General features: G+C 33.4%; 1 protein-coding gene across 1 annotated transcript in view; it reads right to left on the bottom strand.

Annotated features, from left to right (window-relative positions):
* CCDC178 (coiled-coil domain containing 178) overlaps positions 1–21,819 on the bottom strand; it is a 384,972-nt gene extending 363,153 nt beyond the window's left edge. Inside the window, exons 1-3 of the mRNA XM_057698204.1 lie at positions 21,801–21,819; positions 15,045–15,134; positions 4,947–5,086 (exon numbers count right to left, since the gene is read on the bottom strand). Coding sequence (XP_057554187.1) covers positions 4,947–5,086; positions 15,045–15,134; positions 21,801–21,819 — 249 coding nt within the window. The remainder of the gene's footprint in view (positions 1–4,946; positions 5,087–15,044; positions 15,135–21,800) is intronic.
* Between the last annotated feature and the right edge of the window lie 3,236 nt (positions 21,820–25,055).

The following is a 25,055-nucleotide window of genomic DNA, read 5'->3' as shown; positions in this document are numbered from 1 at the left end:
AAACAACCCAAGTGCCCATTAACAGAATGAATAAACAAACTGGTATATACATACAATGGAGTATTATCAAGCCATAAAAAATGAAGTCCTGATACATGGTATAATGCTGATGAACCTTAAAATGTTATGGTAAGGGAAGCCAGACACAAAAAATCACATGCTGTATGATTTCCTTTAAACAAAAACACCAGAAAAGATAAATCCATAGAAATAGAGAGCAGACTGTGGTTGCCAAGCCAGAGTAGAGAGTTAAATGAGGATTAAGTCCTTAATGTGTGTGAGGCTTTATTCTGGAGTGGTAAAATTGTTCTGGAACTAGATAGAGTTGGTGATGGCACAACTTTGTGAATGTACTAAATGCCATCAAGTTGCTCACTTTAAAATGTTTAATTTTATGTTATGTGAATTTCATCTCAATAAATAAATCTAAGGAAATTAAAATAAAGTATGAACTGTAGTTAGTAATAATATATCAACATTGGTTCATTAATCACAACAAATGTACTATACTTCAAATGTACTGCACTAATGTAAGATATTATTTAATGTAAGTATATATGAAATCTCTGTATCATCTTCCCAATTTTTCTAGAAGTCTCAAACTGTTCTAAAATAAAGTTTATTAAAAAAACAATGCTATTTAGGAGAATATAAAAATTAATTATCTAAAAAAAAGGAAATTAATGTTAAAGAAAAAAAAGAACATGGCCACGGCTTTTGAGTCGTGGGGTTAAACCCAATCAGATTAACATGAAATCCTGAAGTTCTTATGACAATTGAAATATTTTGGACTAAAAAAAAAAAGACTGTTCAAAAAGCAAAGAAGCTTCTGAGCTTCCAACTTAGTATGGCAGTGTTATGGACAAGACTGTGTCCCCTAAAATTCATATGTTGAAGCCCAAATCTGCAATGTGACTGCATTTGAAGACAAGGTCTTTAAGGAGATAAAGTTAAATGATGTCACAAGGGGAGGGTCCTAATACAATAACACCTGCGTTCTTATAAGAGGGGAACAGACACCAGAGCTCTTTCTCTCAACATATGGGCACAGAGGAAAGGCCATGTGGGGACACAGCAAGAAGGAGGTTGTTTATAAACCAGGAAGATTCCCCTATAGAAACCAACCCTGACACACCTTGATCTTGGACATCCGGCCTCTACAAGAACTGTGAGAAAATTAATTTCTGTTGTTTAAGCCACCAGGTTTGTGGTATTTTGTTATGGCAGCATGAGCAGACTTATACAAAAACTCTGAGATAGCTACTCAGGTCTACTATGGAAATTGAAGTACCTCTCAGAGCTCAGCAAGTAGAATAAAAAGTCAAAGAGAACAACAAATTCAGAAACTATTCCCAGGAAGCAGAAGTGAGTCCTAATCAAGAAACATTCCTTGGTCCCAGAGATGGCAGACCTAACATCATGTGCTCTGATAAATTTCAAAACTTTATGCGTTAGTGAAAGCTATGTGCTTTTCATTCCTCCCCTTCTGGAAATGAGAATGTTTTTTAAGATGATTCTGTACCTGCTTCACCATCATATGTCAAGTATGTAGGTACAATATTTAACTTCTCATTTTAATTCACATAATTTCTGGGTTAAAAGAACCTGCACCTGAGAAATATCATCTGCATCAGATCTGTTGCAGAACATGTGACCATGGACATCTGCATGATACCATTATGGAATAAAACTTTTTGGGAGTTGGTGATTATAGTTTGCATTTGGATGGATTGTTCATCATGTTGCCAGTGGACTAATAGAATGCTACATAAATAGTTCCCAAAGAATCATATCTCCTGGTGTGCACATTTTCTCTAATATCCTACTGGATTAGATTTAAGTGGAATGAGAAGAGACATGAAAAAGGGATATATTTAAAGGTATGTATGGGATAAAAAAAAATTCTTGAAAACAGGAGAAACATCAATATTTTAAATATTGACAGGAGTGAGTTAAGAAAAAAGGAGACTTGGAAGATAGCATGGTGAGAAGAACATCTGATAGAACAAGATCCTTGGAAAGGCAGAAGATGGAATATAGGTGAAGGGAGAGCCATTTGGTGGGGGATATTCCATGAAAGGACAAAGGGAATTATGTTTGTGGAATTCAAGGACATTCATAGGTAGGATAACAGGGGTTTGAGGCATTTCTGTTATTTTCTCTCTCCGGTTTTCTTTGGGAAGTAAGAGATGAATGAGTAGTGAAGAGGAGGATCTGGAAACCTGAACAAAAGAGAGGACTAGAGAAAGTTCTGGTTGAAAAATAGAATAATTTCAGAGCACTATTAAAGGTTCCATTGAGGTTGGAGACCGTGAGTGCATAATATCTCAAATCTGGATTACTGTGTAATGTTCTCCATCACTATTCAGCAGACTGGGTGTAGGAGTGAAGATGGTGGGCCATTAGAGAGAGCTCATCAGATCTGGCACTTTGTCAGACTAAAAGGACGGCAGGATAAAGAAGTAAAGGATCATGTTTACCAATCAGTGACTGTTTTAAGAGATGAATTGGTTAGTCAAGGAAGTAAAAGAAAATGGGTATGATAGGATGGGAAATAGTGGATGTGTCAGATTTGAAGTTTCAAATGAAATAGAATTAAAAGAATGAGAGAACTCAAAGTAGATCAAGAGGGTTAGATGACCAAACATTAGGTTTCAGAATTAAAAACTGATACAAAATTGTGTGAGCAAAGAAAAGGTTTCCAATTATAAGCATTTGAACATTCCTGTTATTGGATCCTCACAGCTGAAATTCTCTCAGGTATAGAGATGACTCAGTAGAGTGGTGAATAGGATGTTTTTAGGTCTCAGACACACCCAGTCTGGATGCTGGCTCCGGGAGAAAGGAGAAATCAACGTCTGGAATCATTTTCCTCATCCATAATTGGGGATGATGGCAGTTTCTACCTCACAAAGTTTCCATAAAAATTCAATAAAATCATGCATATTGTTTAATATAGCCTATGATATACAGTAAGCATTTACTAAATATTAGCTTCATTGTTATTAATGATTAAGTTATTTTTGTACAACATGTTCTTTATATTTTGAAGAATGATTTCTAAAGACTTTCTAAGCCATTCTTTTAAATCATGGTAGCATCTTAATGACTTGTATTGATTAAATGAAGAAGAAATTTTCAATTTAATAAGAGATCATTCCAAATTAAATAAAACTATCTCTATTCTAGGCAGTCTGGGAGAACAAGGTGGAAAAAAAATAAAATAAAATCTCTTTTTTGTATAGGAAGTTATCCAAGTGATTATTTCCATCATTTTTCAATGTTTTCTCATTCTTTGCAAAAATAAATATGGATAAAATGTTCACCGTAACTCTAAAGAACTTTCTTTTCAAGATTCAAAATTGCAGTTAAACATCTATGAGTGGATGGACAAACTAACGGGCAGCTGGCTCATTTACATAATATATTTACACAAAAAGGCTGGTTTTTCAATCTTCCTGAAGATAAGCTACAAAATATCTTAGCTAATTTTGTGAACTACTTTATCTAAGGTAATATTTTAGCTGGCCCATTAACCATAGTTTTTAACAGTTCATTCACAGCTCAGAATCCCAAGTGGGATTGGGTGTAGAACATGGGCTTTGATAAAAGAAGGAGCATGTTCAAATCTCAATTCTGTCTTGTGACCTTGAACAAGATTCTCAATTATGTTAAATTATTATTTTCCCATCTGTCAGTTAGACATAAGAATAACCATTCAACAATAATTTTGAGTTATTACTATGGCTTATAATAGCTATTATTATAGTTACTATAATTGTTTATTAAAACACCTATGAATCTATTTTCATTTTTAACAACATGCATAATTGTTAATTAAAACACATATGAAGTATACAGCATATCATATTAATTAATATTAATTCTCTTCTACCTATTTAATATATTCTTCAAGGCCCAGGCCACCATTAGACCTGTGACCTGTGAAGCACTTTTTGAAGGGGTTATTCTGATTTGGGGAAACAAAAAAGCAACAATGATAAATATAATACTAATATAGAATGATATAAATAATATTGTAGAAATAACAACGTATATAGGTAATAAATATTGAGTGCATATCATATACTAGCACTTTAATACAATATCATTATCACCATTCCCATCAAGTTCACAGAATATGTGGCTCTAAGGGCTATGATCTTAAAGACTGCATTCTAATGCCTCTGGAAGGAAACAACACCCTAGATGTTGCCTAGATGATGGGCTTGATGAGGGGTCATCAGAACTCTCTCAGAGACAGATCCAGTAGCAGTGGTGAAGGAAGAGAAATAGCACAAATCTCTGACAAGCTTATCTTCCTGCCTGGGCAGTACAGATGTGCATTAACTGCTTAGAAACATCATATTTTAATAAATGGTATGAGAAGGTTTTTTATCATTCCTAAATCATCCTTTGAAAACAGCTGAAAGTTACAGAGATTTCAAGATTGAATTCCCTTCATAATAATAAAGGAAAAATTTATCAGGTTAAAAAGACAAAGAAAGAATCATTATATTCTCTTTTAACAGACCTCTTAAATATTTCTTTAGAACAAAATAACTCATTAAAAAGGGCATTCTGTCCTTTTATACACAAATTTACTCATCTAATCATCTAATCAGTTTGGTGTCCCTAAAATGGATGTAAATACTATTTAATTTACTAGTCAAGTTGGCTTATGGAAATTACTACTTAGCATGATTGCCTGTGGATAAAGAACAAACAGGTAAGGAAAAAAATCTATTTAATAAGGTCATTTCACCCTTCTGAAATGACACTATCAAAAACATGTCTAGATTAGTAAATTACTCAGCTGAGCAAAGATTCTATACAGCAGTCCAAGAATCATTAAAAAAAATTATAACTTCCTGGTTCTTTAAGTAACAGACCCTTACAGGCCCTACAGAACTTACAAAAATATTAGAATGTTAACTATCACTTACCTGTTGCAGATGGTCCTTTATTTTAGACTCCACATCTTCAATGTGTGAAATCATTTTGTTGACACATGGTTTTGGGATGTTTACTAAAGCACAGCTTTTACGTCGGCATGGGTAGCTAAAGTAAATGCCTTTATTCACCCCTACAGATAAAGCAGACGGAGTTACATAGAGAATAGTAAACCTTAATGTTCAAAACGTACAAAAAGTATTCTGCTTTACTAGTACTAACACTCAAACGTTCTTTAATCGAAAGATTGGTAAATGTCAGAGAATTCTAGAATGAACCTTCAAATAATCTGAAAACTAAAACAAAATGATCATTTATAACTTAAAATGTAACAAATAAAAATAAATCTAAGAGGGAAGAATAAAACTTCAAGAAAGTTAAAAAGTTAAAGTGTTCCATAGCATCATGAAAAAAGAAAGAAAAAAAGGCAGAAAACCAGTTAATCCATTTGTTTCTAAATAGATCCTGAATCACTTAAAAAAATGACTTTGACATGTATTTTAAACTCTCCCCTCAAAGAGACTCCACATGTTCCAATGTAAATAATATCCAACCACTCACGCATTGAAGAAGTGCTTCCTTAAATCCAACATGGTTTCTCTTGCAGAAAAAAAAAAAAAGCAAGTCCCCATCATCCTCATAATAACCTCATTTTCTATCTTCCATTTCTGAAAATTGAAGTCTCATGCGAAGAGTGATTGATGTTCTCACTATGGCATTCAAGTTGTACTCATCATAAAATCCACTCAGTCTGATGTGCCTCAGTGATTCTAATCCTGGCATGTCCCAAATCAACTGAAGGTTGCAGAAGCACAGCAAAGTTGTCCATGAAACTCCATCAAAGTGCTTACTTGCAGTCCTTTTGCCTCTAAGGACTCTATTGGGCTAGATTACAGCTGCAATCACTGATCTTAAATGCAAGACACAAAATAGGTTCCGTGCCTCAATGAGAACAGCCTGATGTTCTCATTTCAGTTGACCTTGAAGAACACAGAAGTAATGCTGTTGCCTCCAGTCTGTGCCTTTTGTTTCAATGTCAACACATACAGATGGTAAATATTTTAGATAGCTTCATCTAAACTTCATTTAAATATCTTTAAATAAAATCTATAATATCCTCCTCCAAAAATGTAATCTGTCAAAATGGCATATGTTTCATTTATAAATGTTTTTACTCTATCCCATATATATTCATATCCCATATATAAAATAATAGCCCATATAAAAAATACATATATTAACATTTTTGAGTGCTAAAAATATGTGCCAAACATGGGACTATGCTAAGTACTTTTGATGTCACATTTTATTTAATCCTCACAAAAATCTTATGAAATGGGGTTATTCTCTTGATTTTACATATGAGGAAATCAAAGCTTAGAGAAGTTATATAAAGTGTCATATTCCACAGAGCTGGGAAGTGGGAGATCTGGGACTTGAACTGTATCTCTCTGGCTTTGGAGTGTAAGCACTGCCTTGAAGGTTGTTTTTATATTTTTAAAAATGTGGCAAAATAAAGAGAAGTGGTTCTAAAAATATATTTCAGGGTACCTCAAAAGTTTCACATATCACTTGTTTTTGAAATTCAAATATTCCTTCAAGATATCAGTGCTGATATTCTTGCTTTGCTTTGACCATGCTGAACACAGATACATGGTATGAATATTTTTGTGTTATATTCCATTTTTCCTCTTTAGTTCGTATACAGATAGATATATATTTTCATCTCTGTAACAGTCAAAGGACCAAAAACAAGCTGGTAAAAATTACATATTGATCTCTCATCCAACTATCCTCATAAAGGCATGTTGCCCTTCCCTCTAGAAATAAGGTTTTAATATAGATTTAACAACCAGGCAGTTGTCTTTATACTCAAAGCATTTTTTTTTTTTTGCTTCATTAAATGTAGAGAAAACAAGGATAGCAGTGACTCATTTAACACTTTTCTACATGTGCCATTCTCAACCTACTATATGAGTATTAATTAAATTCCAGAGCACCCCATTGTTTAGGATTAACATTTTACATGTGGCAAAGCGGGGAAAATGACATACTGTGAAGTTATATTTTGCACCAAAAGCCTATAAGAGACACAGCATCACAAGCAGTACAAGAAAGAACAATTCAGGAGTTCTTATCACTGCTTTATTCTAATACATGCACATATAAGTTAAAACTTTCCTTTCCACTTTTTAATTTACCCACATTATACATACACTTAGGTCACTAAGCTAGGTGTCCATGGTCACTCATTTTTCAACTTGACTGATAAGCAACTGTGCTTTTTAAGCTAAATCTACTCATCCTCTGAATAAATGAATAAATGAACTAGCATATTCATTGAATAAATGAACTAGTTGGCAGGGTGTTATATAAGATCATTTTCGCATAAAATTCCATGATACAATGAATTAACGGTTTTAGTCAAACATAAATTGATAGACCTCTTCCTCATGAAGCCTGTACACAAAGGATCAGGGTGAGTATTTCAAGAATTAAGCTCAGATAGGACACTTACTCTCTCTAAAAATCTGCCCAACTCCAACTTCTTTGCTCAGAATCAATGCATACGAGTAAGATCCTCCTGGACCTAGTCCAGAGTTGAGGTTTGTTGAGACTGCAACATGAAACTTCCATTTGAGAAAAAATATGGACGGCCTGATTGTGTGGGCAAATGGAGGTTTACGTTCATTAACTGTCAACTCTCCTCACTCGATGATTTTGATCCTTACATAATTTATTCACACAGGCCCAATAATTTAGGATTTTATCACTACCATTCTTCCTTCTTTCCCGCTTTTAATATGTACTTCCTTTACATCACCCCAATTACTGCATGGTTCCTTTATCTGAACTCAACACACTGAGTAAAAAACATCTCAACACAAATTTCCTTTTCACATTCAATTATCCCTTTTAACATCTTGATTCTCTTTCCAAAATGTAGAATAATTTCCAAAAGTTTAGAAATAATTTCTTCTCCTTGCAAAGCCTCTGTGTGATGAACAGAAAGTACCTTTAACTTTTTAAATGAAAAACAAAGCTGCTTCTAGTTGTTATACACTAAGGGGTGGGGGGAGGGAGGAAGAGAAAGTGACCTTCCCTGCATAAAGAACGAATGGGCAAAAAAAAAAAAAAGAAAGAAAAGAATGAATGGGCAGATTAACTGATAGAACTTATCCAATCTGAAGAACAGAAATAAAAATGAAAAAAAAAAGAACAGATCCTCAAAGAATTGTAATAAAAAAAATCAAAACAGTCTAACACATGTGAAATTGAGGTTCTATAAGGAGGAGAGAGCAAAATCTGGAGTGAAAAATATTTGCAGAAATAACAGCCAAAAAATTTCAAACTTGATGAAAAACATCAACTCACACATCCAAGAAGCTCAACAAATCTCATACAATTAAAATATAAAGAGAACTATGTCTGGGAACATAATAGTCAAACTGCTGAAAACCAATTAAAGAGGAAGTTTTTAAAGCAGCCAGATAACAAAGGGACACATTACATATAGGGCACATGGATATGAATAACTGCTGCATTTCTCATCAGAAACAATATAGATGAGGACATAATTGAAAAATATCTTTAAAATACAGGCAGGCAGGCAGGAAAGTAGGAAGGAAGGGAGAGAGAGAGACATTAAAAAAATAACTTGACTTCATCAAAATCAAAATAATCAGCTTGCTTCAAAAAGATATTACAATAAATGAAAAGACAAGAAAGAGAGTAGGAGGAAATAGATATATATCCAACAAATGATTTGCATCTGGAGTTTGTGGAGAAAATTTACAACTTACTGTACAGGAAGACAACCTGATAAAAAACAGGTATAAGACTTGGACTCTTCCAAAAGACAACACACAAATGACTAATAAGCATGTAAAAAGATGCTCAGCATCATTAATCATCAGAAGAAAAGCAAATTTAATTCATAGTGCAGTACAACTTCACAATCACTAGAATGCCTAAAATTTAAAAGATTGGCAAAGCCAATATTAGTAAGGATATAAAACAACTATAATATATATTGCTGGTGGAACTGTAAATGACTTTTGTAAAATAGTTTGGCAGCTTCTTACAAAAGTTAAACATACACTTCTCACATGACTCAGCATTCTACTTCTATGTATTTACCCAAGATAAATAAAAATACGTCCATAAAAAGACTTGTGTGTAAATATTCATCACAGCTTTATTTATAATAGCCCCAACTTGGAAAATCCCAAATTTCCATCCATGGTTGAATAAATCAACTATACAGCACTCATGCAAGGGGAATACTACTGAGTAATAAAATGAACGAACTACTAACATATTCAACACTGAAACTACTAATATATTCAACAACATGGATGAATCTCACAGACCTCTTTCTGAGTCTTTAAAAGAAACTGGACACAAAAGAGCACAAATGGGATGATTCCACTTATTTAAAATCTTAAAACGGTAAAACTAAAATCATATCAGTGGAAAACAGTATCTACATCCTGTTTAAGATGGTGGTTAAATGGATGTGTACACTTGTCAAAAGTCACTGACCTGTATATTTAAAGTGAGTGGATTTTATTGTACTTTAATTTTACCTCAACAAATTTGTTTGACAAAAAGACCACCAACCATTCCCTAGTGACAGAATTCAGTAACCTCGTGCCATTCTCCTGCTCTTTTAACTCATCATACAGAATATAGTAGAAAACACTTATTTAAAGTGTTCTTCTTTAATAGCTTTTTTTTCATCTCCTCATTGCCTATTTCTCCTTATATTCCTTAATCATGACTACTTGGTAGGAAATAATCTTTCCCCTTTATATTCTCTCCCTTAGTCATCTCTGAGTGCTTGACTCCCAAGTAAACATCTTTAGACTTAATTTTACACTGAACTCCTTGCCAAATGTACAAATCTTCCAAAACCTATCCTTCTTAGAGACCAAGCCTAGTACTGAATGTAGGGAAGGGAAGGTGGGACTTCTTAGATTCTATGCAGAATGGGAGGAAGAGAATTAAAATTAGAATGTACCCTTTGAGAAGCTGATACACCACAAACAAGGAAATAAATTCATGACATCAGTAAACTAAAATGTCAAAGCCAGAAAGGCTACAGAGGAAAATGAGCACTTTTGTATGATCAGATATAAAGCTGGAAAAGATTAGGGAGATGTGCAGACGGAGGTGGGAGGGATCTGATACATTCCAAGGAGTGAGAATGGTGCCTGGCATGGAGTCGATAATCACGAACTACTTAGCACATGAAAGAATGATGACAGGGTAAAGACATACCAAGATAAAATTTTCAGTTACAGGCCCCTCTCCAATATATTTGGTATTAAACATTTGGACTTTGTCAAGGACAGTGTGCAAGAGGTAGGACCAAATCCATTCCCAAAGCCAGTATTTGTAAAACTAAACTCATCTTCATTCCACTCAACCTCCTTTCCTTTCTTTCTTCTCTGTTCCCATTATCAAAGTTTGCAACAGGTAGATCAGTGTGGAATCCTCCTTTTCAAGTTCCTATTCAATATCCCCAGTTGGTTTAGCCAAATCTTAATTCCTTTGTAATGTCTCCTTAATTCCTATCTTTCACATCCATTGATCCTTCATACATCAAACCCTTATTATCATACATGCAGACCATAATAAGATAATCATTTTTATAAAACTTAATAAACAGTAAACTCAGTTAGAGCCAGGAGACCAGCAGGGAGAGCTCTCATATCCTGCAATGATAACAGAGCCCAGCAGGAAGAAGAAAGACTCCTCTACTTTCCTGGAAAGAACTCAGCCAATGAAGAGCCATGGGCTCCTTGTTTACTATAGCCCCCCCCAACTTTCTTTTCCCTTATATAAAAGAGTTCTCCTTCTCTTGCCTTGGGGGAACTTGCACATGTCTCACTGTAGTTGCAACCCCAAACTGCTGATCCCAAATAAACCTATCTTTTCTGGAGAACTATCCAGCAGCTTTTTTGTTTAGGTCAATAGTTTTCCTATTTCCTCCTGTAACCAAATAATTCTGCATAGCACACTCAGACTCATACTTTAAAGCAAAGAAACTGGTAATATAATATCTGCAATCAAATCTACGTAGGACCAGAGACTGAGCAATAATGAAGTTCACACTTTTGAGCCTGAAATTCAAACTGCTTCTTGACTGCAGCTCAATCATTTCTAACTTTATTTTAACCAATTGTCTTTAAATTTTGGAAACTTCCCTGTTATAGTCAAAGTAACCTATTTTTCCCATATTTTGTATTATTTCATCACATTATTTGACTCATTGGTTCCTGCTTAAATTCCCTCCTCACTTTTCATATACAAATATATCTTTCAAGATTCAGTTCAAATCTGTCCTTATCCATTAACAATTCTCTTAATTCTTAGAGGCCTTACAAATTGGTGTTACTCAGATCACTAAAGATACTTCTTGTCCCACAGTATTCATTTGTCATACACTACTAGGATATTGTCATTTAGAATAAGCAATATATGTTTGGTCTTCATTTGTTTCTGGCACAGAGCTCCTAAAACCCCTGTAATTTCTTAACCAACAAGAGCAATTAAATGTCCTTTGTTATGTTAATGAGGTGACTTTTGGACCCCACCTAAGGATGGGGACTCAGGAACAATCTTATGATTACAGAGTTGGACCTTTCAGTCCCACCCCCAACCGATCTCTGACCTCTGGGGAGGGGAGAGGGCCTGGAGGATGAATAAATAGTCGAGGGCCAATGATTTAATCAATCTTGCCTATGTAATGAAGACTCCATATAAACTCAAAAGGACAGGGATCAGAGAGTTTCTGGGCGAACACACGGAGATTTGGGGAGACTGGCACACTCCAAGAGAACACAGAAGCTCTGTTCCCTTCCTCCATGTCTTGCCTTGTGCACCTCTTCCATCTGGCTGTTCCTAAATTACATCCTTTCATAATAAACCAGAAATCTACTAAGTAAAATGCTTCTCTGAGTTCTGTGAGTGACTCTAGCAAATTAATCAAAACCAAGGCAGGGAGGGGTGACAAATGGAACCACCAATCTATAGTGGTTGGTCAAAAGCACAGGTGATAAAGTGGGCTCTTGACTGGCATCTGCAGTAGGGCGAGGGGCAGACTTGTATGACTAAGGTCTTAACCTATGGGATCTGACACTATTTCTGGGTAGATGATGTCAGAATGGAGCTGAATTGCAGGACATGCAGCTGGTGTCCAAGAATGGCTTTGTGATGAGAAAACCCCATGGTCACACACTGGAATTAGCTGCAGAACTTTTTAAATAATTTGGTAATCTTTGTTGTTACTCTATACAACCATTCTTTTCTATTGCGTTGTACTAATTGGTATATAATTATATTTTATTTGGCTTGCAAGATTATACACTCCATATAAGAATCATTTTTTTTTCTCAGATCTTTATTGGAGTATAATTGCTTTACACTGTTGTGCCAGTTTCTGCTGTACAACAAAGAGAATCAGCTGTATTTATGCATATATCCCCATATCCCCTCCCTTTTGAGCCTCCCTATCCCACCCCTCTAGGTCATCACTAAGCATGGAGTTGATCTCCCTATGTTATGCAGCAGCTTCACACTAGCTATCTAGTTCACATTTGGTAGTGTATACATGTCAATGCTACTCTCTCACTTCATTCCAGCTTCCCCTTCCCCCACCCCCATCAGTGTCCTCAAGTCTGTTCTCTACATCTGCTTCTTTATTCTTCCCCTGCCACTAGGTTCATCGGTACCATTTTTTTACATTCAATATATGTGTGTTAGCATACCGTATTTGTTTTTCTCTTTTTGGTTTACTTCACTCTGTATGACAGACTCTAGTTCCACCCATCTCACTACAAATAACTCAATTTCATTCCTTTTGATGGCTGAATAATGTTCCATTGCATGTATGTGCCACATCTTCTTTACCTATTCATCTGTTGATGGGCATTTAGGTTGCTTCCACGTCCTGGCTATTGTAAATAGGGCTGCAGTGAACACTGTGGTACATGTATCTTTGTTTTTCTGCTTTTGTTTTTTTCTATTATTTATTTATTTATTTATTTATTTATTTATTTATTGTCTGCACTGGTTCTTCGTTGCTGCTCATGGGCTTTCTCTGGTTGTGGCAGCAGGGGCTACTCTTCGTTGTGGTACGCGGGCTTCTCATTGCAGTGGCTTCTCTTGTTGCAGCACTTGGGCTGAGCAGTCGTGGCTGGCAGGCTCCAGAGTGCTGGCTCAGTAGTTGTGGTGCACGGGCTAAGTTGGTCCGTGGCATGTGGGATTTTCCCAGACCTGGGCTCAAACCTGTGTCCCCTGCATTGACAGGTAGATTCTCAACTACTGCGCCACCAGAGAAGTCCCCATGTATCGTTCTGAATTATGGTTTTCTCTGGGTATATGCCCAGTAGTGGCATTGTTGGGTTATAGAGTAGTACTATTTTTAATTTTTTAAGGAACCTCCATACTGTTTTCCATAGTGACTGTATCACTTTACATTCCCACCAACAGTGCAGAAGGGTTCCCTTTTCTCCACACCCTCTCCAGCATTATTGTTTCTAGATTTTTTGATGATAGCCATTCTGACCGGTATAAGGTGATACCTCATTGTGGCTTTGATTTACATTTCTCTAATAATTAGTGATGTTGAGCATCTTTTCATGTGTTTGTTAGCCATCTGTATGTCTTCTTTGGAGAAATGTCTATTTAGGTCTTCTGGCCATTTTTGGACTGGTTTGTTTGTTTTTTTGATATTGAGCTGCATGAGCTGCTTGTATATTTTGGAGATTAATCCTTTGTCAGTGTTTCGTTGGCAAAAATGTTCTCCCATTCTGAGGGTTGTCTTCTTGTCTTGTTTACGGTTTCCTTTGCTGTGCAAAAGCTTTTCATTAGGTCCCATTTGTTTACTTTTGTTTTTATTTCCATTATTCTAGGAGGTGGGTCAAAAAGGAACTTGCTTTGATGTATGTCATTGAGTGTTCTGCCTATATTTTCCTTTATTAGTTTTATAGTGTCTGGCCTTACATTTAGATCGTAAGAATCATTTCTTAAATATCTCTGTACCCTAATAGCACGTGTATATTCCAGTGTATTGAATTAATTGGTTAATAAATCAATAATTCGAAATTTTAAAAAATTTGTCCAAAACTAACTATGGCCCATAACTAACTATAAGCAATAAACTCTAAGCCAGAAAATTCAAATTCTATTCAAGATTTCTACTGAACAGAAATAAATAATCAGAATGGTAACTTATACCAATTTTATCCTGTCAAACTGACAATCTTCAGAGCAGAAATTTACCAAAATTAGGATTAAATATTTTCATAAATATGGAGTTCTCCACCAGAATGATCTGAGAAGAAACAAATATGAAATCCTATCATAAAATGTATACACTTCATCATCTCTTTCTACTTCTTTCCACATAGGATACAAGAAACACTTTCTGAGCTAATGTTCTCAATGAACAATTTTAAATTCTGGATTGCGCACCTCAAAAGCATTAGTCCTTATTCTTTTTCTTCTAAGAAACACATCCTCAATGAACTGAAAAGCTTCCAGCACCTGCTGGTCTTGGCATGAAGGATAAAGTAAATGTCTATTTTAAAAATTCATACAGGGGCTTCCCTGGTGGTCCAGTGGTTAAGAATCTGTCTTGCAATCCAGGGGATGCTGGTTCGAGCTCTGGCCAGAGAACTAAGATCCCACATCCCACAGAGCAACTACACCCATGCGCTGCAACTACAGAGCCCATGCGCTCTGGAGACCACGCGCCACAACTAGAGAGAAGCCCTCAATGAAGAGCCAACACACAGCAATGAGAGATCCTGCAACTAAGAACTGATGCAGCCAAAAAATAATAATAATTCATATATTTCTGAAACTGTAAACAATTCTTATGAATCAAACTTTAATTAACAATATGCTGTTAATAAAGTATATTGAAATATTATATTCTTAATATTATGTATCATTACTCTGTTAACTATTAATGACACAAGGTATATTTCTTAATAAAAATATAACATTGGCATCAAACTAATGAATGAATATAAACATAGTTTACATAGGTTACCATACAATTTAGATTCAGTCCTCACCTTCAGTATCTGTCATTTTATTTTCATGAATGATCTTAACAGCTTCCTTAGTGGCACCGAATCGAACCAAAGCTTGTGATGTGGCACTGTCTTTTTAAAAGAAAACAAAAATTTCAGTGAGCAATTAATACACATTTTTAAAATAAGCAAAATGATGTACAAAACTATGTTGTGAAAGTGTTGTCCTTGAAAAAGCAACTACAATGTTGATATTAAACAAAACCCACAGTAGAATACCTTCAGGTGTTTTCTGTGTTTTTCAATTGGCTTAACTCCCACAAGACTGTATTCAAAATAGCACGGTGCTGTTAAAAGCAGAGAGATCATCCAGAGTGACATCACGAAAACGGTGGCACAGGAGACCCTAGCCTCCATCCGCCAACAAATACCACCTATTAGACAGCTATCCACAAACAAAAACAGCTCTGGGAGAGCTCAAGAGTCCACTTAAGAAACTTCAGCAACATGGTGGAACAAAAATTAAAAAAGAGAGTAACCACAAAAAAGAGAAGGAAGACAGCTTCATTTTCCCTGCATTGTCCCACCCTCTGGGTCGACACTGCTCAGAGCCAAGAGGGAACTCTCTGGTCTGAAGTAGTTCCTCTCACAGGGAAAGGGTTAGCAATCAGCTTCCCCACCCTTTTGGGGCACTGCACAAAGGACCCTCTTTGGTTTCATCCCACCCAGACATCAGCAAAGCTGAGAAGTGTAACAATGACTTGGCACAAGGAAGGATGGCAGAGGCTACCAATATCAGTCATGCAGCAGTGACCATGCTTCCCAGTGGCCTGCTCTGCAGAGGACCTCAGCTTCTTTGCTGGCAAAGTTGTCCTCCAGAAATGATTAAATACACATACAACTGGACATTGTTCAGCCTAAAAAGGACGGAAATCCTGCTATCTGCAGGATGGACAGACCTTGAGGGCATTATGCTATGTGAAATAAATCAAAGAAATATAAATACTATATGATCTCATCTGTGGTATCTATAAAAGCTTAACTCATAGAAACACAGAGTTGACGAGTCGTTGCCAGGGGTTGAGGGGTGGGGTAAATGAGGAGATGTTGGTTAAAGGGAACAAACGTCCAGTTACAAGAGGAAAAACTTCAGGGGATCCAATGCACAACACGATGACTATACTTAACTATACTGTATTGTATACTTGAAAACTGCAATAAGAATAGATTTTAAATGTTTTTACCATAACAACAAAATGGTAATTATGTGAAGTAAAGGATGTGTTCAATGACCTTATTGTGGTATAAACATTTCACAACATATACATATATCAAATCATCATATTGTACAGCTAAACTTACACAATGTTATACTTCAATTATACCTCAATAAAGCTGGAAAAGTAAAAATAAATAAACGCAAACAACAAACAGATATATTATTATGTGCCAATATAGAAGGCAGTCCAAGGTACACTGTTAAGTGAAAAACAGCAAGACACAGATTTGTAAGTTTTGTCATCACTTTTTGTTTTTTAAAAAGAGATATAGACATTGATATCTGTAGATGCATATGTCAAATACATATGTCAAAAAACTGTTAGGATTGGTTACTCTTGGAAAGAGGGAATATACAGACGAGGGGTTATATTTCATTTTATAATCTCTGAAGTGTTTAAAAATTCTCAAACAAAAGTAAATACATTTACTCTACAATGCAGCAATTCCACTCAACTAAGCTTTTATCCAAGAACATTTGTGATAGCTTCAATCAGAACAGCATAAACTGGAAATCTAAATGTACTTCTCCAGAATAATAAATTTGAAAAAATATTGAGTAGTTATGTAACAGTATAATGCTGAGCAGTAAAAAATAATGAGCTACTAATACATGGAGTAACATTGGTGAAACTCAAAAGCACATGGAGCAAAATTAATCAGAAAAAAAAAGGATATTGTATAATTCCATTATTATGAGGTTAAAAAAAAGACAAAACTAAACTCTTGTAATAAATATCAAAATAGTGGTTGCCTATGGTAGGTGAGAAACTTTCTGGGGGTGATGAAAATATTTTCTATCTAGAACAGAGTGATGTACAGATTTATCAAAATGCATTAAATTATTAAACACCAGCATTTCACTTTATGTAAATTATAAAATAAAAAATAGATCATTTTACTCTAATAGCATTAAAATATTTTGATAGATTATACAGATATAAATAAATAAAGATTAAATGCTCCTGGAATAGCTTATGCTAATATTTAATAATCATTACAAATAAGATATTTATGTACCAAAACCCCACTAAAAATAAAAATGAGGCAAAAGTATATTCATAGGAAAAATATGCAGATCGTAAAAGAAATGGTAACTGTTGAAAAAGGATAAAAATGATAAAAGATAGTGATATTAAAGTAACTATTATGAATGATTTAAATCTATCAAAAAGGACAGTCATGCAAAAATGATAACAGAAAAAATTATAAACTATATAAACTTTTTCCCTGAGAAAGAGAACTTGATATAACCAAATCATAAAGGAATCTAGAACTTAAGCTAAATAGTACTGAGTTATTATTTTACAATTAAAGCTATAATTAATAAATATTTACATGTGTATAATAATACAACATATTTTTTGTAAAAATGCACTTTTTAACACAAAGAAAACTTTAACAAATTTTTCTACAACGATAAATTAGGCACATAAAATTAATTCAAAAGTACTTGAAAATTTCAAAGTACATTTCCAAAAGACAAACATGTCAAGAAATAATTCAAAGTCAAAAAACGTATGTGTTAAAAATGAAAACACTTTGTAAGAAAGCCTTTTTAATGTATTCAAAACAGAAATATGTTCAGATATTAAGTGATTAATTGCATATAAGTTATATACTTAACACATTGGTAGAAAAAATTTAAAATATAAATGTGCATGGGAAGGAAATAATTCTAAAAGGGTACATAAATATCTGCCTGATAAGCCACCCAGACCCATTCGGCACCACAGAGGGAAATGATCACAAATACCAGCATCAACCATTAAGTGACATTGGAGGCAAATGCCCTACTTTACCAAGTTGCTGGACTTTTTGTATTCTAATCACAACTTCAGACCCCATCTCTGGTCCCTTCATTGAGACTCGATGATGATAATGAGAACTTTTTCCATAATTTAGACCTCAGTATTCTCTTTGAACTTTATTTCTACTTACTCCACCCTTCAGATTAGACAGAAACTTCCAAAGTATGCCTAGGTCTTGATCACCCCAATCACCACATTCAGTGCCCTAACCAATGATTTGGGGAGTCTGCAATGTAGCAGTTTTGTAGAATGTTCAAAGTATTGAAAGAAAAGGGTTTCCATAATCAAATACTTGTACAATTCAGATACTGACACAGGAGAAATAGAATTGTAATTGAAAATACAGCTAAGAGATAGTTTTTTTTTAAAGATGAATTAAAAAGATAAAATTGGCAAAACAAAAAAAAATCAACAGAATTTCGTACAATATAGTTGAAAGATTGAAAAAAAATGAATGCATTAGTGATTTGAAAAGTCTCCATGCCACTTATCATCTACATTAAACCAGTTTTCCTCTCAGCAGATGGCTAATGTTATAATTTTCTTGTGTGTACTTCCAGGTACTTCATACCTATGAGAAAATTTCAAATATATATTGTATATACATAATATATATACATGTATGTATAGGCATACACATACATATGTGAAACATACACACATACATATGGCATACATATAAAATATATATAGAGAGAGATAAATATATCCATATAAACCTCACTCTCAGGACACAAAGAACTTCCTCATTAGTTTTAAAACCATGTTTCATCAATTTTTAGAATATTTTTTAACATATTAAGATCAATTAAATCAGGATGCATCTTAAAATCCACAGTAGGTCCTAGTTTAAGTGATTGTTTCTTATTTCTTAGGAGCTTATAAAATAATGGTGAATTTTATAACTAAAAGCATGTAATATCTCATGAAATAGAGTCTCATAGCATCTTGTATGAATGTACCATAACTTACTAAGCCAATGAAGATGGAAAGATCCCAATAAAATGAGATCGGCTAATATATATTGAACACGTACATGATAATCAACTTCAACATATTAGTTTACAAAACCAGGTTCACAACGTTAGTAACTGAGGGAATGAAGATTCAAACTTCTTAACTAGTTACAAAGTCTTTTCAACTGCACTAGCACTCTTCAAATTCTGTTCACAAGTTATAATTCATATATATGTATAACTGAATAACTTTGCTGTACACCTGAAACTAACACATTGTTAATTAACTATACTCCAATATAAAATAAAAAGTTAAAATAAAAAAATTAATCCAGTGATACCCTAATAAGTATGCTAAGAAAAGAGATTCTATGATCAAATAACATGGTTTAAGGAGGTGTTTTCATTGCAGAACATTTTAGGGCTTTCAATATGTTAATGCTCATCAAAAAATTTCCAAGAAAAAGATAAATTATATACAATTTCCCAGTTTTATTTTACCTTGGAATCATTTTTTTCCTTAAGCATAACATAATTTATATTCAGCAGGACATTTTTTGAGGAATATATCCTAAGGCACATTATCTCCCAATTTGGGAGGAAACAGAATTCAGGAAGGGGTTAAAATTGTTAAGCCAGAAAAATTTCTCTCATATAAAATAAGATTCAATATAAAATAATGGGGTATAGTACTCATATTTCTTGGAGTGGCATGTCAGGTTTAACAAATCAATTTTCCCATATATCATGAAGACATATATCTTTTAATTATGTTCATCATATATATACACGTGAGAGAAAAAGTGAACAAGATAGAAAACACTAGGACAAAAATCAAAGCAGAGTAGGAACCTCGAGTTTTCATTGGAGCACCAGAGTATAAAAGTGACACTTACACAAAGGTCATTTGCAATTCCTAGAAAACTTGGGCTGGGTCTAATGATGTTTGAAGACACACAATAATAAGCTGAATTCCAGTCTCAGGAATTCTTAACTTGAGGTCAATGGACAGAATGTAAGGGGTCAATGAACTTGGATAGGAAAAATATTTTACTTCATTTTCAAATAATTCTGTACTTTTTATAATACCTTAAAAATATATTCTCAAAACAGAGTATAAGTTTCAATGGACTTCAAAGGACCTATGGCACAAAAAAGTTAAACCTCTTAACTCCCAATTAAATTATAAAATTCACATTAAGTTTACATAGAAAAGTGCTACAGCCTGAGAGTAAATATAAACCAGAAATAAACAGAAATGTAAACCACTTCAACAAAACCTTTAAAAGAACTCAAAGAAGTGTAGTGAAATTTTCTCTATGTTGAGTGTACACTAAAAAGAAAACACAAAAAAATCTCATCCCTGTGGCTTTGGCTGGTCTACACTTGAATTTGTAGATTACATTTTCTTCATTGCAAAGTCCATGGAACTCTTTAAGTCATGAGTATTTTTTAAGTTTGTACCATATCAGTAGAACTCTATGTTCCTGGCAGAAGCAAAAGCAATGTACTTCAGAAGAAGTCATCTGTATCTTCAGATTCATGGAATGGCCAGAAATAATTTTCCAAGAAGAATAATCAGTAGAGTCAAAAGTAATCAAACAGAAAAGAAAAGTAGACATCACAAAACAAATAACACAAAAAAACCAAATATGAGGTAGATTGAAAACCTAATGTGAAAGTCAAAATTCAAAAATGTTGAGAAGAGAATATGGATGAATATCTGCACAACCTCAGGGTAGAGACTCTTAAATAACATATAAAAAGCTTGCAAAAAAACTTTTGTTCATCAAAAGGCAATAATAAATAATCAACAGATTAAAAATACAAGGCATAAGTGTAAGAGAATATTAGCTACATATACAACTGATTTCAGGCTATTATTCACATTAAACAAAGAACTCTTACAAATCAACAAGAAAAAAATATGTGACTCATTAGAAAACTGAAAAAAAGACACAAATAGTTAATTAGCAAAAGTAGAAATCAAAATGCCCAAAAGCAGGTGAAAAAAATTCAAGTTCATAGCAGACAGGAAAATTCAAATTAAAATCATAATTAGATACACTTAAGTCCTATGTAGACTGCCAATAATTTAAAAGTCTAGTGATATCACTGGTAGAAAGAAAATGGAGCAACTAGAACATTCCTACACTGCTATGGCATTGGAAATTGATAAATAACTTTGGAAAATAATTTGGTATTATTTAATAAAGTCAACAATACGCATACCATATACCTATCAGTTCTATTGGTAAGTATACCTCAGAGAAACTCATACAGAATATATGTACAAGGATGTTTCCAAGAGCATTGTTCGACATAACCAAAAACTGGAAATAAACTAAACGTCTTTCAACAGAAGAAAGGATAAAAAAGGAACAGCAATGCAGCGAATGGTACAGCAATGTAGATGAAACTCAAAAACACTGAATGAAAGAAAGCAACAACACAGATGAAAATAACAAAGTTTAACAAGGGCAACAATACACAAATATTAATGCAATATCATTTCAATTTATAAACATGCAAAACAGAAGTATCATCTTTAGGGATGCATACACATGTAATACTACAGCTACAATTAAAAAGAAAAGCATGGAAATTAGTATCTCAGAGGTCAGGATATTGGGAAGCACGAAGTTTTGTACAGGAGGGGTACAGGGAGAACATCAGAGATGCTGGACGTTGATCTGTGACCTTAGCAGAGGTTACACAGATGTTTTCCTCACAATCATTAATTAACAACATACCTGTAGGCTTATCCACCATTCTATACGCATGCATTTTTCAAAATGAAAACAGAAATAAAAGTAATAGGGTATAGAAATGTAGACTATCCATACGAGTATATATTCTTGAAAGAAAAGTTAAGATTATACTCATTGATTGAACATTTTAAACATAAGGATGCCTGACGTCTTCTCATGTTTATAATTTTCTTGAAAATAAAATAAATACGTGACATAAAAAAGATGAAAATTATACAGGTTTGGGTTACCTCCATTTTTACTCCCCGATGCCTTCTCTCTGAGAGCCTCTACTGAGATACATCCCGTTTTAAAACGTAAAATAAAATAAAATAAAATATTTTAACTATGCTGCCCTTTATTGCACAGGTAGGGGAGAAGACAAAGTGAGAGTCAGAAGACAGATATAGGCTAAAGTATATAAGAAAGTAAGAAAGGACTGAGAGAATAAATGGGAAAGGGAGACAAAGTTTAGGTGGAGTTTCTCTGAAAGGGTGTTTGACAGAGAACTAAGAGAATGGGAAGCCATCTTAATAGATGACATTCTGGGATGATAAATACATTAATACTTTTAACAGACATTCTCTATGTGATTCCTCTAGTCAATGCTTTCAAGACAACTTTAATAAAGATTCACCCTAATTTCCAAGATTTTTTAAAATACAACAGTATGGTACAATTGACCTTGTGATACAGTCCAATTTAATTAGTTTCACCGTGAAGAATATGATACATGAAGAAAAATGAGTAAAATTATTTATACATAGCACAGCAGCTTGTGTAGAAAATCCCCATTTCAAAATCAAAATGACTGATGAGAGTTTGGAAGTTATATAAATTATCTATCATGATTTTTAAAAAAGAGCAAACAATACTGTCAGCACCAATGAAATGAAAATATATCAAAGAAGACATATCTTTATATTCACAAAAATATAAACCATGTAGGAACACAGTTAATAATTATATCTGGTTTAAAAAAATTGGAGGAATGGTACAAAATATTACTGGAACATAAAAAAAGTTTAAATAAACAACATAGTTTATATTCCATATTAGGAAGACTGGCTATTATAAAAATATGTAATTTTTCCAATTTAATAACCAATATTAAAATACTAGTAGTATTCTATTTGTAACTAAGGAATTATTTAAATTTTTAAAAAAGGGCAATAACATCAAAGAAAATCTAAACTAACGGTGAATATATGCATGTGTTTGTAGTGGAGAAATGGCCTGGCTCTTTGAATATCTGAATATATCTAATATTCTAAAGAAATAATTTAAAAGCTGTTGGAAAAAACCAAAGTGTAGATCAATGGCAAGATAAGGAACAGCTTCTATTCTATATAAAAACCATACTTGTGATAAAAAACAAAATCACAAGATAAAACAATTTAATAAATCTTTTTAGATAACTCAAAGAAGTCTTTAAAAAATAAATTTAGATTGAAACTACACAGAGATTACAGAAAGTTGTTCTAATAACAAATCAACATATGAAATGCAGCAACACAATTTCCCAAAGTTTAATGTTAACAACACTTTTCATAGATCTCCAACATCAATTCCTCAATACAACGCAGGTCTCACAAGGGCAAGGACCATACCTACTTTACAGTCACTGTACATGTGACACCTAGCAATGGGTCCCACACATAATAGGTTTTAATACACACAAATTTAAGGAATGATGGAATGAGGAAGTACACTTGAGTGATAAAGTCATCACTAAGAAATAGCCTGTGCATAGAATTTCATATGAAACACACTTAAAACATTGATTCAAATAAACTGATTCTCTTTACAATTTCTGCCTAAGTGACTAATTCGTGTTGCCATATAAAAATTCTAATAGCATGTGTTCATCAAAACATTCAACCAGAAAACTAACATATCAAGTTAAACTCCCTATCTATTAAAGAATTTAAATATTTTCAAAGCATATTAAACATTACAAAATTAACATGATATACAATAGCTAATCATACATGACAAATTTAATAATTTAACAATATATGAAAAAGGATTATTGTCTTTGAATTGACAGAAATTCATAAGGCAGACTCGGACAAATATTTTTCACTCAATATGAAACAAGGAGAAATAATATATAAAGGTTTCATTTATGTTAGCTAAAATAATTAAAAGTTACCAATTCATCATAAGAAGGTTCAAACAAGAATAAATAAAAAGATTAAACACAAAAATTAATTTTGTTCTTTGATAAAAACATGTAAATTAGAGCAACTTCAGATTTATACTTGATAAATTATATAATAATGATTAAATAAAATCTGGTATGTTGTAGCAATACTAACATACCCAAATAGTTGATATTTTGATACATTTGTGGAAAACAATATAGCTGGTTCTTTGAAACAGTTAACAAAATTGACAAAACTTTAGCTTGACTAACCAAGGGAATAAAAAACAAAAGACAATACTCAAAGTACTAAAGCTAAGAATGAAAGAAGGATATTAACGTCTTACAGAGTGCTTTATAAGGTAATACTATAAACAAGATTCTATTTAGATAATCTAAATGAAATTAACAAATATCTAGAAAGCCACAAACTATCAAAATTGACTCAAGAAAAAATCAAAAATCTGAATAGAATCATAACAAGTTAAGAAATTAAATCAGTAATAAAAATTCCTCCCACAAAGAAAACTGCTTGGCCAAATGGCTTCTCTGGTAAATATCACCAAATATTTAAAGAATGCTTCACTGACGCTTCATAAATCTGTCAAAAAATAGAAGAGAACACTTGCCAACCCATTCTATGAGTTCCATATTACCCTGACAGCAAAACTAGACAAAAATATTACAAGAAAATAAAATTATACACAAAATATTTCCTTATGAACATGGATCCTTAGAAATACTGCCAAACCAAATCCAATGGCATGTAAAAAGAATTATACACCATGTCCAAGTGACATGTATCTAAGAAACATTTCAACATATGAAAATCAATCAATATAATACTAATAATAATAAAGGGAAGAAATCACACATTTTGATAGATGCAGAAAAAGTGTTTGACAAAATTCAACCCCATTCATGATAAAAACACTCAACAAAATAGGAATAGTAAAAAACTTCCTTCACAAAGGTGAAAAATCCACAGCTAACATCAGATATTACAGTAAAGAATGAAGTTTTCCCCTAAGATCAGGAAAAAGATTATCACATCTACATTTTGCCACTTCTATTCAATATTGTTCTGAAGATTTGAGCCAAAGTCATTCGGC

Source organism: Hippopotamus amphibius, chromosome 11 (genome assembly GCF_030028045.1).
Source record: "Hippopotamus amphibius kiboko isolate mHipAmp2 chromosome 11, mHipAmp2.hap2, whole genome shotgun sequence".
Lineage (NCBI taxonomy): Eukaryota > Metazoa > Chordata > Mammalia > Artiodactyla > Hippopotamidae > Hippopotamus > Hippopotamus amphibius.
The sequence above is the reverse complement of the archived record's forward strand: the minus strand, read 5'-3'. Positions and strand labels throughout refer to the sequence as shown.